Source organism: Aulonocara stuartgranti (assembly GCF_965226115.1).
Source record: "Aulonocara stuartgranti genome assembly, chromosome: 15".
Taxonomy (NCBI): Eukaryota; Metazoa; Chordata; class Actinopteri; order Cichliformes; family Cichlidae; genus Aulonocara; species Aulonocara stuartgranti.
This window is the reverse complement of record NC_138951.1, coordinates 12,540,592-12,559,222: the sequence shown is the minus strand read 5'-3', so window position 1 is coordinate 12,559,222 and position 18,631 is coordinate 12,540,592. Positions and strand designations below refer to the sequence as shown.

Genomic DNA, 18,631 nt, shown 5'->3' with positions numbered 1-18,631 from the left:
CTTGCAGGAACAAAAACATAATATTCCAGAAACACGCTTTGCCGTTCCTATCAGCTGTTCGTAACACTTCCCACAGTAAAATGATGCACATGCTGTTTTCTTTGCAAATTTGCATCATAGGATTGTTTTTTTGTTTTTCCTGCAGTATATAAAAATTGCTGTATCTCCAAAATAAAACTATGAAGACACTCAAAATAAATTTCCTGTGGTGGGAAACTATTTTTTTGCAACTTTATTGTATTTAAAGTTTTGAGGGATAAACCTCTTAAATTTCTCCAAGTAGAAATATATGTAAACAAAACAAAAACGATTTTCAATTTTTTTTGTAGTTTATTGCACTTTTTTGCAATTTATGTAATTACTATGGACTTAATGCATACATATTATTAAAATATGGGCTATAACAGTTGTATTGATGTATAGCAACTTGAAATGCTCCCACAAATGGCACTACAGCATGTAAAAAAAAATAATAATATAAGCTCTGGTGGACTTGGTTCTATAGTAGGTCTTAAAGGGTTAAATAAATATCGTCAAATAATCGTGATCTCAATTTCAGTGAAAATAATCGTGATCTCAATTTCAGTGAAAATAATCGTGATTATCATTTTTGCCATAATCGAGCAGCCCTACAGGAAAGAACTCAGTTTTCCTCCTCATGTACACACTGCTGTAACTATTTTTGAACTATGAATGTAACGATTACTTCAACAATGGCTCTCTCTCATTTAAGTGTTCAGTAAGCCATTAAGTGACGTTGACGCTTGAACAATAAAAGACCAATCAAACTGAAGCAGCTAAGCACAATTCAGCTGCTGTTCCTTTTATTATTCACACCTGTTTTGACATGTCAAATGCCATCAGTGAAAAAAACAGGTTGCCAAAGGGTAAAGCTGTCAGATTACAGGCTAAATATATCTTTTTCACAGCGGCCACGTTGACATGTTAGGGAAAGCGCAATAATGTCATTAAAGATAACCTTTTAATACCCCTGTAAACTATTTCAGGGCGGCAACATACATGACACGAGGGGCCTGGGAAGAATTTGTATCATTTATATGATTAGTCACATCTGTGCTTTTCATGCTGTGATAAGTCTGCTGCTAAAATGGGTCTGCCCCTGTGGATGAATCTGTTTAAGACAGGTGTTGCTAAGCTGTGAAATGACTGCAATTTCCATCTTTCACACCTAGAATGAATTCACAGTTGTGCAAGCTTCAATTTTCTACTGGCAACATTATACCAACAGCAAGGATGACTGAACTCATATTTATGGCACAAGTGCCTTTGGTAGTCTCACAAGCCTGAGGTCGAAACAAGACTTGAAGGTATGAAAACATGGACATAATGAGTTTACACACAGAGTTGGTTGGATGTGCTGTTAAGCTGTTTTATTCATATGATTTCTAAGTGCACTTCTCCCCTTCAAGAAGTTCAACATCACCATCCACCATCTGCTCCTCCCAGTCCTGAGGTGTATGGGAAAGTCAAACTGTGCTTTCAATAAATGCCTGATCAGACAAGCCAGAGAGCAAAATTATCATTTATTTGGGGCTTTAGGTTAATTTGGGGTCATGGAAACATAATCCACAAAAGGGTCTGGATCTGGACTCTGTCAGGAAATACTCAGGTCTTGAGCCAGGTTTGAGAGTAAAGTGGTTTGCAGTTGTGGGGTGCTAGTAGTTTTCCACTGTTTTCAAACTGAATACAGAGAATGACAGCATTTGTCCCACCTCCTCTTTTGGTTTGGTTTCACCCCCTTCTCCTCTCTTCTCCACACATTAAAACTCATTGCTTTATTGCTGTCCTTTTTTTCCCCCTCTCGCCATCTCTTTTTGACCTTCAGTGCGCTGCAATCATAATGTGGCAGAGTCTCTTTTCTATTTCCATTCCCTCTCCCTCGCTTTCTCCCCTTCAGCTCCTGAATACCACGTCCAGAAATAATTGCAGACGAGCAAGTACCCCCCACCCCCAAGTAGCGGTGCCAACTAACCCATCCCATCATTGCACCTCATGCCACTGGTACCATGACGACTGCTTATGCTGTGCAAATGCCTGAAGACAACACCAACACACCCCTCCCTCTTTGACAGGACAATACAGCCTTTGCATGTTTTAGCAGAAGTTTAAACTCTATCTAGAACAAATGAAAGAAGAAGAAAAAATCCCCCTTATTCTACAGGAAAGCATTTCCACACATCCACTAATGTATGCTAAAACAGGAAAATTATCATCTACAACAGGATTGACAGTGACCTAGTTGCACATTTCCCACATGCCCCCCCCCCCCCCTCTCTCTAAGTCTTCCTGAGTGTGCTGCCGGCAGCATGCTGTACTGGCTGAAAGTGGGGGTCTGTCTGTGCTGTAGGATCAAAGTGGGAGCTTGTGTGTTTGTTAAAAATGGCTTTTAATATCCTGGCAAGAAAGAGAAAAGGGAGGGGAAGGCATCTTCAAACTGTGTAAAAATCCCTTCTGGTAAATATCCCTCATCACTTTATCTGCACAGCATCATTTTAGGGTTCCCAGTTTGCACATCAACTATTTATAAATGAAAGCCAATATAGTGGTAGCATTCATTATTACATTGTACTCTGCAGACATTTGTGGTACAAGATTTCACATTAGGATGCATTAACAGAACTATTGGACCAACGCTGATGCCAGTGTTTAAAATAACAACTCGGCCAATAAGCCATGTCGCAGTACAAGCAATGAGCAATTCATGCAGGTAACTAAAAGCAGTCAGTGATGATATTTAGGTCTACAATAGGAGCGTCAAGGCATCAAGGCAGGAGCTATGTCATTGTGCTATTATCACTATCATCATCTCAAAACTTGAAGACAAAGGGCCTTTAGTGTCATAAAGCTTCATCTAGCTCAGTAAGACACCCCATAGAGAGAATTCACACCCAGCTCCTATCACTGCTCTGTCCCACTGCTCTGCCCAGCTGGCAGACAGCTGTAAATCCACAGCTTTATTTCTCTATTGCGTCCTCCATATCCATGGTGCATTTCACTGTACAGTTACTGTGCCAAAGGTCACTGCCTGCTTCCACGGCTGCTCCTTTCTCCCCCCCCCCCCCCTCTCACCATACACTTTGTTTGCCCTGGTTCAACCACAGAGTGCCCATAATCCACCAGATCTGACCAGAATACAAGGCCCTCACTATCTATATTTACACAGCAAGCAGAGGTAGCAGACAGACACAGACTCCAGGCATTCACAATCAAACTCATGCACACACAGTACATTAACTAACACAAAAAAACCCAGCACAGTATACGCACAGTCATGCACAGACTTATAAAACAGATCAGTGCAAACCTTTCTGTCACTGTGACTGCAATGAAAAAGCATTAAACAATTCTCTGAACTTCTGCCACATTTTACAAGTGGACTCTGACCCTGCCTTCTCAGAAAAGCCGTACTGCATCTGTCCACACACCTGTCTGTCAAGGTTGACAAGTAACGTTTGTTTATATAGCCTCACCAAATGAATTCCACCATTGAGAGAGGCTTACACAGACAACATGTCTTCTGAAAACAAGCCTAACCCACAATTAAAAATAAATAAAATTATGTAACACAGGCTTGGAGAAATCAGTCAGAGATCAACCTACCATGCAACTTCAAAGTTTAACTCTTAGGAAAGTCACGATGTAGGTGCTAGATCTGCATATACTTGACAATTACGATTGCTTATTCGTATCAAGTTCAAGAGCTATGCTTAGATGAATAAATCAATCCTAAAGAGATAATTAAATATTTACCGTCATCTCCAAGAGACACTCCATATGTTCTGCATTAGTTTAGGAGGAGGCCAGTTCCAGGAAGCCATTTTAATCACACATATGTGTTTATTAGAGAGACTGCTTAGTTAGTCCTAATGACCATTATTAGCTTAAATAAGTATGTGAAAACACTCAGGAGCTTAAAACATCTAATGCCTCTGTGTTCCTCAGAAAAACAGACTGCATTTCTTTTTTATGAAAAAAGCCCCCCCCCCCCCCCCCACCCCACCCCCACCCCAAAAAAAAAAACATGACTCTGTCATAACAGATGAATAGAAGGAAAGTTTCTTAGATTAAATATCTCCTAGGGTGTTTAAAAGACTGCAACTATAGCGATTTGCACATTCAAAATAAAAGAAAGAAAGTTGGTTGTAGAACAAGGTGTGATACTAACAGACTAAGGTGCAGGACTCTTACAATGACTATTAACCACACATTTCAGGTCTGATGTGCAGTGACAGCTGAACACATAAGAACCAGACTGACTTGGATTCAAAGAGACACTAAGGCCACTTGGTATTTAATGTACATTCTTCACTTCATCCGCTGATTTACTCCATCTTTTAATTCTCGCACGGTGCAGGTTGTGTCGTTAAATCTGAGAGGCACAGGCCTAAATTACAAGAACAGGTTGATCTTTTGAGACTAGCTCTTAATTCAAGTAGGGGTAAAGGGCTAACACAATGGTGTAACTGCAAAGCACAGAAAGAAAAAAAAAAAAAACAACTTTCCGTCTCTGTTCAGCCATCCAAGACTGGGTTCCTTTCATCCAGTTTGGGGACATGATGACCAGAGAAAGAGAGAGAGTCGGCCAACAGAGTCTGCCCACCCCTTTGACAGACTCAGAATACACACTTACTATCGTTTCTCTTTAATTCTGAGCATGTGTGTGTTTGGTAGCATACCCATCTTTACTTTGGGGTTCCCATAAAAATGAAATCAATAAAGCTCAGCAGCCGAATGCCAAGTCAAAGGCCCCAGAAGACCACGCTGCAGAATTGTTTTGGTAAGCGATTTTGACTCACAATTACCCAGAAGACCCTCGCAAGGGAACCCGACCCCTCCCTGTACGCATATCACCCTATTTTTGCCAACAAACCTGTGACCCCTGAATACTAGACCAACATCATAGCTCAAATGTTTAAGCCTGCAAGTCAGTTCGCCTGCAGAGTCAGGAAGAACAAACACCAAGTGGGATTGCATTAAAAAAAAAGAAAGTGAGGCAAAGTTAGAGACCAAAAAAAAGGTCTTTTTATTTGCTACATGGGTTCCTCAACAATTAGTGGAAGGTCTGATACCAGGATTAAAACAGAAGAAAATGCCCTTGTCCATTACTAGAGTATAACTTCTCCAGTACACTTCTTATCTATGTGCACAGGTATGAGCAAAAGAATTGTGCCAACACACAATATTTTTTCCCTTCTTCTTAGGCATTATTGCAATTATTTTTATCATAATTTTTCATGCTACATCTACAGACAAGAGCACATATCATCCTTTGAATAATATCACCGGAGTTACTTTCACGGTTGATAAATGCTCAGGAAAGAGGTGCTCATTATGGCAACAAACAAGCAGAAAATTGCTCCAACCCACAGCTATGTGACCCATGTGGGTTTTAGAGTACATTATTCTCACTAAGCAGGATGCCTTCCTCCTCTAGAGGACACGAGGAAAAGACTGTCTGTGCTTTCAAAGATTTTGTCTTTAATCAGCGGATCTGCTGGAATTAAAGGCTGTCTGAGCCAGAGCACCCCTCCCTTTAGCCCCTCCAACCCTGACAATGTGAGAAAGGTGTGTGTGTGTGTGTGTGTGTGTGTGTGTGTCAGGAGGGATCTCCCACCATGGGACCAGAGCTACATCAGCTAACTGTGGGCTCATAAATGCAACCTTTGGCAAGCTGTGCCCAAATGCAGCTTAGCATAATTCAGAAATACCAGACAGCGCGTACCGTGGTAGACAGCTAAACCCGCAAAGCAGCTTTCTCCCGTTCTCATCTCTGCCTGTCCCTCGCCTCCATCTTCAAAAAACACTTCCGCACAAACAGGAACTAAAGCCACGGCCAAACACCCCATTTCCTCAGAATAACAACATGTCAGGCCATCCAAAGCTACTGGGGTTAGTGTTTGTTTGTTATTACAGGACTCATTAAGTGGAACAGGCCACAGCAAACACAAGGGTAGACCCAGGATAAGTGTAATATTTCATTCTCTATAGCTAATAGTGGCAAAACAAAATAAACCCAGCACAATATTTATTATAAATATACATGTATTACAGATACAGTCACCAACTTTTTTATTAAGTACACCTAAAAAGTACTGGACTGGACCTCTTTTTGCCTTCAGAACTACATAAATTCTGCATAAATTCAACAAAGTGCTGGAAACGTTCCTCAGAGATTCTGCCCAATGTTGACACGATTGCATCACACAATTGCTGCAGATTTGCTGGCTGCACATCCATGATGCGAATCTCTTGTTCTAGCACATCCCCCTAGAACTGTGGAAGCCATTAGAGTACAGCGAACTCATTGTCATGTCCAAGAAACCAGTCTGAGATGACTTGACATGGCGTGTTATCCTGCTGGAACCAGCCATCAGAAGATGGGTATACTGTAGTCATAAAGAGATGGACATGGTCAAAAACAATGTTCAGGTAAGCTGTGGTGTTTAAAGGATATTCAGTTGGGACTAAACTGTGCCAAGAATGTATCCCCAACTCTATCACACCACCACCAGCATGAACCATTGATACAAGACAGGATGGATCCATTCTTTCATGTCATCTATGCTAAATTCGGACCCGGCCATCCAAATGTTGGAACGGAAATGGACACTCATAAAACGAGGCAAACTTTTTCCAATCTTCTATCATCCAATTTTGATGAGCCTGTGTGGTAATTGTAACCACATTTTCCTCCTATTAGCAAACAGTAATGCAAACTTGTCTGCTCTTCTGCTGCTCCACACCTTGGTTATAACAAGTGATTACTTCAGTTGTTCCCTTCCTATCAGCTAAAAGCATTCTGGCAATTCTCCTCTGAGCTCTGAGAGAAGTGCCTCACACTCGATATTCTCTCTTTTTAAGACCATTGTCTTTAAACCTCAGGGATTATTGTGTGGGAAAAAAATAAAAAAATAAAAAAATCCCAGTCCATCATAAGTTCCTGAAATACTCAGGCCAGCCTGGGCCTCGATCAAAGTCACTTAAATCACTTTTATTCCCCATTCTAATGCTCAGTCAGTAAATGTTCTTTGTATTTGATGTATTTCAATGTGAAATAGTTTTCAGTCATACTCGTTATATCATTTTGCTCTTAGTAGGCATCTGAAACTATCTGTTCACTTATATTTAGATTAAATTTCTTTCTACCTTGTACTGTGTACATTTTTCTTCTACTGTTTCAAGTTTTTTTAATGGCTGCATCAATTTATTTTATTCCCACTCTATCCCTTTTGCTACCATATACCACATGTAAATTTCCCAACTGTGTGTCTAATAAATCTTATTTAATTTTATCTATATTTCTCCTGTTAACTTTAAGGACCCCCCCCCCCCCCCCCCCCCCCCCCCCCCACCATCCACCATTGCGCATTTCTCCCACAGATTTTTGTTTTCAGGATTCACTGAGTACCATGTATCCATGTCCAAGTCTGACAGCTTCAATATAATATTTTTTTTCTCAATTCACTGCCACCTGCTACACAACAATGACCAGGATATTTATTTAAAAATCAACACAGGCAGACTTAACGGACTTGAAAAGAAAAAGAAAAAAAAAGCCAAAGTGAAAACAAAAATGCTGTGTCACACTGTGTTTTGTTAATAATGGAGAGCATTACTTATTTTCAGTAAATACGTCTTAACTCTCTGAGAAAGCCCACATACAGTATGTGCAGTGTCAATATTTTTATTGGAAGATCTCAGTGTGTGTAAGCCATGAGCCAAAGAAATTTGTTTTCAAATTCTGCAATAAAAAAAACTTAAATCTTATGTCTAGCTTTAATGCTAAAGACAAATCTTAATCAACCAGTGATTATCTGTTTAGTTTAAATCTCACCGTAAAAATGATTGGCAGCGTGTTGAAAGGTTAGGACAGCTATATTTTTGTGTATCATTGTGTGACTGACTGTAATCCCTTTGACAAACCATGCAGCGGTCACACTGAGCTTTTTACTAAACCACAGTGTTTGCAATGCTTATGAAGAGGTGAAGAGAGGGAGATGGCTGCAGATCAATACAATAAACACTGGCTCTAGAGGACATATCACAGTCGGGTGCAGCGTAATGCAACACAGTTCCCCATCATAAAACCGCGACTCTCTTACCTGGATGTTTCGCAGAAGCTGAGAGCAACGCTCCCTGACATCTTCAAAGGGACACCGTCTGGAGAGCATAAGGACATGGGCCAGGATATCATTCAGATCGTTGCCTGGAGGACTCCCTGAAGCCAGGGACAGAGGGGCCACCGGCGGTATGGGCCCAATGGTTTCCACTTTCCGCATGACCTCCTGGCAGATGTTCTCTATCGCATCAGCTCTGGAGCTGGGATCCCGGCTCCCCAGCCTGTCCCATCTCCCCACAGACTCCTGGTCCTGCACCTCCATCAGTTTATGCGGGCCTACCGTTTGTGCTGTCTCACAAAAGGCTACGAATAAACAGGACAGGAAAGGCTTGCATCACCTTTTTGTTAATGCAAGTGCATTATGCTTTTAGATGTAGCATCAGAGAAATTTGACTCCAACTAATAACATGAACCACTTATAAAAGACACAGATATATCACCCTATATCTCATGAATTCATTTGCCATAATTTGGATATTACAGCTAATGGACTTTTGGCTTTTGGCAGGGGGGGGGAGTAGGGAAAGAGAGAGAGGGTGAGTGACACACAGCATCAAACTGAAGCCACTGTTGTAAGGACTATGGCCCTCGGTTCATGGGTCCCCTGCTCTACCAGGGAAAACAAAAATGTCTCTCTCAGCACCAGGGAAGAGCAATAGAAGTACATCTTCCATACTTCCATTCTTATACCACATTACTGCCCTATAAAGGGTGTGAAACTTTATGTCAGTACTGTACCAGTGTGTAATGTAACACTGTGGAGAAGAGATGGTGCCACTGTTTATTATGTTTTTGCTGATATCTGTTTCCCTTTTTGACAAGAAAAAAAATTACATATAACTATTAATTATAAATTATTAATCTCTTTAGCACTTCATCGTTGAACATTTAGCAACTGCAAAGTTGAGTTGGCACAAAACACTGGTCACTAACACCTCTAAATATCACTGCACTTCCTTCCTGTTGTCTTTAAACCCCAGTTTAAGATTAAACATTAAATAAACTTCTCAAAATGGTGCATAAATCAACTACACATCTAAAGCATATCATCACACCATGTATTTCAGCATATAGCCAAATAGTTCTCTGAAGATATACTGCTCAGATTTGCAGAAAATCTAATATAATGAGGTTTAACCACATGTTTTAAACAGATTTAAAAAGCAATAGCTGCATCCGTGATTTAAATCCACACGATTCTGCTAATCTTTGTTAGCAACTTTCAAAACAACAAAACAGGATTTGAACACAGTCAGAGCAATTAGATTCACTGCCACAGCATTTGATTTTGCAAATACTAACACTGGTTTACGGTTTAACGGCTTTTAACTTTGATATTAACTTGGCATATAATAGGAAGAATACGCGGCGTGTCAGTGAAATCCATTCAATCTCTCTGCTTGTTTATCTCTCTTTTCTTCGTGCCAGGGCTTTCAAGCTGCCCGTTAACAAAGACGGCACTAAAGCACCCACCGCCGCTCTTTAAAAAAATTCCCACACACGAACCTTTCACTGAGACTGAAAACCAAACAGTGTCATTCTAAAACACTCACTTTATCCACATTCTTTGGTGTCTCTCTCCTGTTACAGGACGACTTGCCTCCGCACTGTCCAGTAACGCTGGTTCCAGCGTAGAAACAAGAGGAGGTAACAACTTCAGGGTAAAAGTTTGATTGGCAGGGCAAATTAGCCAATCAGCCCAAGCCGAACTCATTCGGGGAGGTTCTGGAAGATGATTGGTTGGTGGGCGGTTTCCTGTGCTCGTGGGGGAAGCGTTTATGGGGATTGTATTCTTTATCCGCCTAGGTTCTCTATTTGACTGTAGCGCTTAGCAACTACATCTCCCATCATCCACTTATTCAGCAGCAGCAGCCCCCCTTTCACTTGTTTATCAGAAATAACAGACAAGCAGAAAGACATAAAGAGGTGGATATGTTGTATGTTTCCATTTGATTTTCTTAACTTTAATAAAAATCTGCACACTGATGCAGCCCATACCATTAAAATATCAATCTCAACATAAGAACGAAGTGCCATGCACCTCAGTTCAAGTATGGTAAAACTAAAAAAAAAAAGTGTTTGTTGCAAATGAGAAAAAAATAGTAATGCAGGAGGACTGTCACACATGCTGCTTATTGCTGCAAGAGAGTATTTGCATGTGCAAATGTTGACAGTGTGATTGACTTACAGTGCTAACGACATTGTATTTATTCACCACAACCTGGGGAAACATAAAAAAGTCAACAAGCAGACACAAATCAGTTTATCGTGTACATACTCCAGCCTACTGATTGTGTTGGTATTTTGGAGGCTGTGTGTGGCTATGCAGTGGTCAGTGCAGCATGCATTCCAGCCATACTGACCTGGGGACTTAGATGAAGTGAGTGAAAGGCCACACATTAGATAACTGAAAAGTCCACCTACATCTTACCAGTTGCCTGTTGTGCATCCTTGCAGAGTTAATTGATTAAATACCTTGCATCTAAAAAGAAGTTCAGAATCATTGTATGTGCATACGTGTACACAGAATAGTTCGAAATGGAGAGCATGGTACCTTAACAAAACAATGAAAAGCAACTATCACAATACAACATCATTAAACACTCTAGGGTACCTTATATTAAATGGAAAATGTAGCACCTAGAGCTTGTTCATCTTTTATACTATGTTTGTATGTAAGTATAATATTCCTGTTGTTGTCCTTCCTCTCTGACAACTAACATCTGCATCTTGGATAGGCCCCTAACTGTACATGGGCCCTTTGCACATACCCAGAAATCCCATCAATCCACCCCAGCAGAGAGGTAAAGAAGAGAGGGCAGGCAGGGTGAAGTGGGTGGAAACAAGTGTCTGGGGGGATTTGTGACAGAAAGATAGCAGCAAGAGTGAAAGGGGAGGTTTAAAAGATGGTAGAGAGACCTCTTGAATGGCAGAGTTGAAGATGCCAAGATTTTCATTGGGAATACCACAGTCAACGTTCATGGTGTGGTGGTTGGAATGACAGACGATGGTAGAGATAGGATGAGGTGGAGGCAGATAATTTGCTGTGGCAACCCCTAAAGGGAACAGCAAGAAAAATAAGATTTAAAGGATAATTTTATTTTAGTCTATAGAAGGTGAGCCTGTCTAATGCCATACTTATCACCAAAAGGTCACAGTCTTTATTGAGTTTGCTGAAAATACTGGAAACTGTTCCACAAAGAAAATTAAGTGACACGTATATGTGTGTCATAATCGGATTTTTAAAAATTCGAAAATTGTCATATACAGCTCAAAGTAGTTATGCCAGTCTACTGAAACCCAAAAAGAATAACTGAAATAACAGTGAAGTAAATTAGAATGTTGGAGTAAAGAATGAGTATAAGGACAAGCTTAAGTTTCCTTTTACCCTTATAGTATTTAATTAGCAAAAGATATGGAAATATAATATATTTCTTAACCAGCAGAGAAAAGTCTGGTGGGGAGGGAGGAACTAAGAGTGCGCAGGCGGAACCACAGTGTGGAGGGCGGCAAAGAGGAGGGAAATTTAAAAAGCCCGGACTGTCTCTTGGTGACAGGACAGCTGGAGTCAGTTAGCTGGTGTCTTACAAGTCATTTTAACTTATAAAAGTAGCCTCGGATCGTTAAAGACAGACGCATGATTAGTTTGGAAGCACTCATCATTTGCTGTAGGGCAAAATGGAGACGTACCACGATCAGGTAACGTCCGTAAATCAGCCGTTAGCAGCAGGTGTGGCTAACGCGTTAGCGCTGTCTTGTTTACTTTCGCCAAGTTGCCACTTAACCATCTTTTTGGTTTGTTTTACGGGTATCTACCTAAAGGAGCCAATGGTCCATGCAGTGGGTGGTGTTTGTAAATACATTATGTTTGCTGTTGTGGAGCTTTTAGGACTACAAACGGCCTCCTTGTTGCAGAAAGCTGGCTGTACTGGGGTACAGTTGCGTAATCGATTAACGCTTGTTGATTCGGTTACTGTTTACTTTGTGTGGCAAGTGCATGGAAATTGCACCGAAAACAAAGTTTTTATCAGTATTTACTGTTTACTAAACAAATATATGGATGAGGAAAAGCGAAAAACCACAGAGACGGTTCATGGTGAAGGGGGAACGGGGTCGTGGGCGCAGCAGCCTAAGCAGATGAGCCCACATCTCCTCATCAGCTCATCTAGGCCTGAGAGCACCGAGATATTCCCAAGGCAGCTGAGAGATGTCCCCCAGGGCATCCTTTTAACTTTCAGTAGGACATGCGTGGAAAACCTCTCCCAGAAGGCATTCTGAACCACCTAAGCTGTCTCATTTCGATGTGGATGAGGCTCTATTCTGAGTACCTCCTGATCTTTTGGTCACTATCCAGAGCTCGTGACCATAGGTAAGGGTGGGGATGTAGATTGACTGGTAAATCAATAGCTTTGTTTTTATGTTCAGCTCTCACTTTACCACAATGGACCGGTGATGCAGACACTGCATCAATCAGTCTTAACAAGACCTCAGGATACTTGAACTTCTCCGCTTGGGATAGCAACTCGTCTCTATAATAATCTATAATACTCATTTTTAGAATGAAGTCAAGTCTTAACCTATGATGTTGAAGGCAGTCACCTGTTGTCACTTTCATTTGTAGCAAAGCAATGGTTTATCCTTCCTAATCAAACAGATTAATTTCCCTGAAGTGTGAAGTGTAACTAACTTTGTGTTATACTATGTTGATCATGTATTCCCTGTTTTTGAGCTGTGCACTTTAGGAATAATGTTGTAATTTAAAATGAAACTATTACCATTAGCACACTGTTGCAAAATTGCAATATTTCTGCAAACTGCACATCCAAACCAGTTTTAGTAAGAAGAAAATTATTTCTCTTTTTTCACAGTGCGGTAATCAGGAGCTGATTTTAGTCTCTGCATTTCAAATTTATTCTCAAGGTTCAAAATTGTTAAAAATCTGACTCGTATACGCTTACATTTTTTGTCTATAATTTTACAAACTTGGCATTTTATTGATAATGAAAATATTCATTTGTTTCCAAAACAACCTCCTCTTGTTGTGTATAGATTTTAGACTCACCTTCCAAGAACAGTTACATTGGAAGCTACTACCAGCCACCAGACAGGATAGTGAAACCTTCACGAGAGCCGGAGCCCCATGCACACTCTTCTATCAGCATGGGCACACACATGGCCAGCAGCTCAGTTTCCCAGAGGAGACCAAATATTGATAGCAAAGGTATGACGCATTCATTATCATGAGCTATTTGTCTCTTACAGTGGAAGTTTTTGTTTTTGTTTAGTTTTTTGAGGGGGGAGGGGGCAGACTGCTTTCTTTTACAGTTACCTAGTATGTCTTTGTATTGTTGTTTACTCTTCATCAGCCGTGGTTGATGCACTGAAGACCCTTCAGGAGAAAATTAGGCGGCTGGAGCTGGAAAGGACGCAAGCAGAGAAGAGCTACCAGCAGTTTTCCCATGATGCTCAAAAGCATCCACAAGTTACAACATTGTACAGTCAGACAGCAGCCAGCCTGCCTGGGACGGATAACTCTGCCAGGAGAGGTAAGCGACAAAGAATAGAAAGCAACAAGGAAACAGGGTACTGTGGGTCACTATGATCTGGCAACTCCATTTAACTGATTGATTAGTTTGTTCTCTGCTTTATAATGACAGAACTGGACTCAAAACTGCAGTCTGCAGAAGCTCGCTGTAAGGTTCTCGAGAAGCAGCTGGACTACATGAGGAAAATGGTTGAAAATGCCAAAAAGGAGAGGAGCGCTCTAATGGAAAATCAGGTAGCTCAGAATACTACGAATCAAAAAGTCATTTGAAAGTAGATCCCAGCTATAAGCATGATCATCACCTATTTGTTTCTCACATTTCTGGATGTAAGTAACATAAAAAACCACATATTCCCCCTGCCACTTTTACTCCCCTCAAGGCTTCTCTGCAGAGCGAGCAAAAGAGCAGCTCAAACAGCCAAATTCAGCGAGAGAAGCTGGAAAAACTCGAGTCAGAGTGTCTCAAACTGAGCAGAACCCAAACTCTGGCAGAGGTAACCTAAGGTTTCCCAATGCTGCTTATCTCTAATTCATTAGTCAGAATGCTTATCGCCAAAAGTTCATTATTTCAGGGTGTGTCGCTGTGATAAATTTTCAGATGAAGCTTTCCATCCTGGAGCAGAAACTGCTGAAAGAAGAGCACGAGCGTAAACTCGTGCAGGAGAAGGCGGAGGAGGTTAGTCAGTTTTTGGATTGCACTTGTTAAGAAACAAGTAAATGCTAACTAGAGACACAACTTTTTTTTTAAATTGCCCACGCCACAACTTTCAGCACATATTCAACAATAAAGCTGCTGATTGGCAAATTTGACTAAATACTCTTAAGAAGCATTGATTTGCTGTTACTACTGCAGCTGCAACGAGAGTTTGATGTCAGCCTTCGACCATCTCTGCCAACTTCTGAAGAGACAAAGCCAAAGAAGAAAACAAAAAAGAGCATAAGGGTACTTTTCTGACCGATATAAAAATTAATTTTAGGCATTTATTTAAGGAGATTTCTTTGGATGTAGAGGTGATGAGAGCTGTCTTCTTCCTCAGAAAACCTCTAAACCTGCCGAACTGCTACCAAAGAGCCCGATGCACAAGAAAATGCCCTTTGTTGCAGGAACAGTAAGTCACTTATAATTTTCTGCACTTCTTTTTTTGTTGTTTGTTCTTACTTTGATTCTTTTCATTCCCGTCTCTAGTCGACGAGCCCAAGCCATTCGGTTCATGCCAACGTGCAAAGTATCCTTCACATGATGAAGCACCACCAGCCACAGCTGTGCCAGCGAGTGAGTGCACACCACAGGTCTGGCTGCGGAGTGAAGAAAAACCTCCAAAAGGACTTTTCTTCATCTTCCTCTGATTCATCAGAGAAGCCTAACAGGCTGCCCGTCGACCCATCGCTAAGCTCACTTGCCGACCTGCTCCTGGCTCTGCAGGACGAGCTGGGACAGATGAGCTTGTGAGTAGTGCCAACCAGTGAGCTGCATTAGGAATGAAGGCGTATTTAACATAATTTAAGTTCTTTATTCAGAGTTTTTTGGACATATTAGTGAACCTTTTATTAAAGTCGTTTTATATTTGTCACCTTTGTCAGTGAGCATCAGGAGTTGGTGCGTCAGATCGATGGAGCTCAAAATCCGGAGCAGAGGCAGGACCTCCAGAGAGAATTGGAGCTGCTGGTCACCAGGATGGAGGATAAAGGATCTCAGATCACCAAGCTCCGCAAACACCAGAGGATGGTATGTGACCTATAAGTTGGTACAACTTAAAGGGGATAGATTTGTAACAATTTTCGGTAACACAATGAGAAACTGGATCTGATGCATTGAAAATAATCATCTAATCATCTTTTAAAGTGCTTTAAAACAGCAGTAAGCATTCACCATTGACAGCCCACCAATTGTCAATGGTGAATGCCTATATCAAGCAAAATTTCAAATAATGAATTCCATGTCTGTAAAAGTCAGTTCTTCCATGGTGTAGTGGTTAACATGTGCACGTTACATGCAAAAGATGTCTGGTTCAAAACCAGGAGGGGAGACAGATTTCTGGGAAGTTGCATTTGGGAAAGGCATCCAGGGTAAAAATCTGTGCCAAATCAAATATGCGCATCCATCCTCTGTGGTCACTGCTTGTGAGAGTAAGAGCCAAAAGTTGAAGCAGAGTCCAGTAATAAAAAAAAAAAAAAAAAGTGCATTAGATCCACTTAAAAATAGTGATAAGATTATTTTGAGATTTTCAAACAAATTAATTTGATATTTTTAGAAAAGTATTTTTATGTATTTAAAGCAGTTTTTTAGCTGCATGTCGTTAAGTGGAGCTGGTATTACCTCACTGAAGAATTTACACACTTCTCCTGTTATTTCTGACATTTTAATAAACAGAAGAGAAATGTATGCTTGAATAAATTAAAGTCTACTTATAAACAAATGGTCAAAAACAATCCTGTCGTTTTCAACAGAGGATGGATCGACTTGTAATAGCAGCTTATTGCAGTGTATAATTGTGCTGAACAGATCCAAATGTGTGATGTTTTCTGCTCCCTCCACAGATCCAAAAACTGGCCCAGTGCCGATCATCTCCTGAGGAGCACACAGCCAAAAGGCTGAGTGGGATCAAGCCACCTGCTCCTTCTCCCGTTAAGACTGAAAAGAAGGGAAGGACAGATAGGACTACTCAAAAAAACCTGCAGCTTCTCAGAGAGACACAGAAGTTCAGAAACAGCCTCAAACAGGACGACCTCTCCTGGGAAACGTGATTTTTCTCAGTGAGACCTTCGGCGTGCAGACCTGGATGTTACAGCTGGATGATGTGTGGGGTTTTTTGTTTGTTTGTTTTTTCTCTGCTCTTCAGACAACCTCTGGACATTTTTAGTAACAAATTGGAGAGGAAATAAGGCATTCTACACAGTGCTTATTAAATAAAGTATTGCACATACACTGTCCTTCATAGGGTGTAGTTTGTGAACCATGATCTTAACCCAATTTAAAAGTAATGTTAATGAGTCATGTGCCATAAGGAGCTAATGAGCTGGATTAAATAACTTTTATGTAATCATAGTTGTTTATTTTTAATAAAGGCTATTGTTTCTACACATTGCAGGTTTATTTTTCTTCCACATTTATGTTTGTCACTGTTTATGTACAACCACTAGATGGCACTGCGGAGCCTGTTCTATATTTAAATCAGAAGCTTTTCACCTTTGGCAAGTCGTGCTATTGGATGGATAAATGAACTCTAACTTTGTAATGTTGCTGGCAGCACCAGTCTCCCCACTGCGTATAATCGAGAGGGATCAAATGCACCCCGAACAGCAGCAGGTCGAACAGCTGAATAAATGGAGCCCTGACCACAGATCAAACGGATGTGGGTTTTTAGTTGTATGCATGTAGGAGAAACCCATTTTTTTGTTGCCACACACTGTTTTTTTTTTTTTCCTTTGCACAGCTGAAACAGCTCTGTTCTCCAGTGCTTGCTGGTCAGATGACATGGCAAATTTGCTGCATGCCTTTTGCACACACACATGTGCTGTTTATTTGAGTCAGCCACTTATAATGGGGAAAATAACCACATGTGAAGCTGCCTCATAACATTCCTCAACTTATCTCCTCGTTATCGGGCCTTAGTCAACATTTTTTGCTATTCTGTCATCAAGTTTAATACACTCTAAAGTAACTTTAGATGTGTAATGCAGTCACATGGATCTGAAATGAGCACATTTTCAAGACTTTTTTTTTCAAGAGATACCTGCTTTTGTTTATTACTGCATTCATTTCATTATGTCACTAACATTGCTCGGTCTTGGTATTCTTGGCATGCTGCAGAGTTCACTGCATGGTTAAACAATGCACTGAGCTTGTGTTTGCAAGAGAGGAGAGACTACACCTAATGCATTGTTTCTCTGTCCTCCCATATTAGATTACACAGCATGACTGGACACAACAATCAGGTTAGCTAGAGACCCAACCCATGTCCACTTATGCAGCAGCTCCACCCACTCTCCTGACCCTGCAACTTTGATACCTTGTGACTACACAACCCTTCTTTGTCTGATTAGCAGTTGCTCCAACTGCAGTATTTTCTTAAAATTTTAGAGAGGAAAAATCCAAAAGTAGTATCTCCCAGTGTGTGGGGGGATTTTCCACGTTCTAGTAAAAGGCCCAGAGATGTTCCTGATAGAGCAACACAGTGTTTGCCCCTGAAAAGAGTAAGTATAGGGCTGCTGATTTTGCTTTTAACTGACCAAAACCATTATCGCGTTGGCTGTGGAACAGCCTCTCTGCCAGGGCCGCTGGAAAAATAACAATCTGCTCGACAAAAATAAACACACAGCTTCTTCGAGAGCGTAGACCGTCGGACCGTGAGTCTTGAGTGTGCACATGCTCACTGATTGTCTTCAGAGCTTCGGTTTTTACCACATAAGCAAAACTTTCCTATGACCCGAGAAACTGTGCGCCCTGGTGGGTGGTGGTGTGAAACATTGGTTTTTATTCACAGGTTATGGTACGTGACATACAGTACACTTTGTACCTGCTGCTTTTTCAAAGGTTTGTAGCTGCTTGTGAAACACAAACAGTCAATGTTAGAAATGATAAAAATAGTTAACACAGTCATTAAGCAAGTGTTAGTCAGTCTTTGTACTTTATGACATACTGGGTTATTTTTGGAGACTTTGAGAAAGGTTACCTCAGCTTTGTGTTGTATATACGTTCAAAGACAGTGTGACAGTGAGCTGCAAGAGTGTAAAACTAATTACACACAGGTCTATGGAAATTTTTTTTTTTTTTTGCATGTTTTTCACAGCTTTAATTTTCAGATCAAACTAGTTTTAATGTTAAACAAAGACAGCCTGGGTGAATACAAAGTGCAGTTTTTAAATGATGATTTCATTTATTAAAGAAAGAAAAATGGTCCAAACCTACTTGGCTGTGTAAAAATTATTAAAGAAAATGTTATTGC

The 18,631-nt window shown here is 40.7% G+C and overlaps 2 protein-coding genes across 5 annotated transcripts in view; one reads left to right on the top strand and one right to left on the bottom strand.

Moving 5' to 3' along the window:
* LOC309690005 (uncharacterized protein) overlaps positions 1-9,801 on the bottom strand; it is a 49,054-nt gene extending 39,253 nt beyond the window's left edge. For 2 of the 3 annotated variants that reach the window (XM_082506807.1, XM_082506806.1), the window contains exons 1-2: positions 9,694-9,801; positions 8,124-8,443 (exon numbers count right to left, since the gene is read on the bottom strand). In XM_082506807.1, coding sequence (XP_082362933.1) covers positions 8,124-8,402 — 279 coding nt within the window. In that variant the 5' untranslated portion in view covers positions 8,403-8,443; positions 9,694-9,801. Of the gene's footprint in view, positions 1-5,937; positions 6,408-8,123; positions 8,444-9,693 lie in introns of those variants that run through there. The other variant, XM_082506805.1, reaches the window with a different exon arrangement.
* A 1,831-nt stretch (positions 9,802-11,632) lies between these two features.
* On the top strand, positions 11,633-16,764 carry cep57l1 (centrosomal protein 57, like 1). 2 transcript variants are annotated; one of them, XM_082506789.1, is made up of 11 exons: positions 11,633-11,839; positions 13,190-13,361; positions 13,507-13,686; positions 13,798-13,919; positions 14,066-14,179; positions 14,284-14,361; positions 14,539-14,628; positions 14,723-14,794; positions 14,872-15,131; positions 15,267-15,411; positions 16,224-16,764. In XM_082506789.1, exons 1-11 carry the CDS (start codon positions 11,819-11,821, stop codon positions 16,428-16,430), a joined length of 1,461 nt encoding a protein of 486 aa, XP_082362915.1. In that variant the 5' UTR covers positions 11,633-11,818; the 3' UTR covers positions 16,431-16,764. The 2 variants fall into 2 exon arrangements, with proteins under 2 accessions (XP_082362915.1, XP_082362916.1); XM_082506790.1 differs by lacking the exon at positions 11,633-11,839 and adding an exon at positions 11,856-12,509.
* Positions 16,765-18,631: the final 1,867 nt, after the last annotated feature.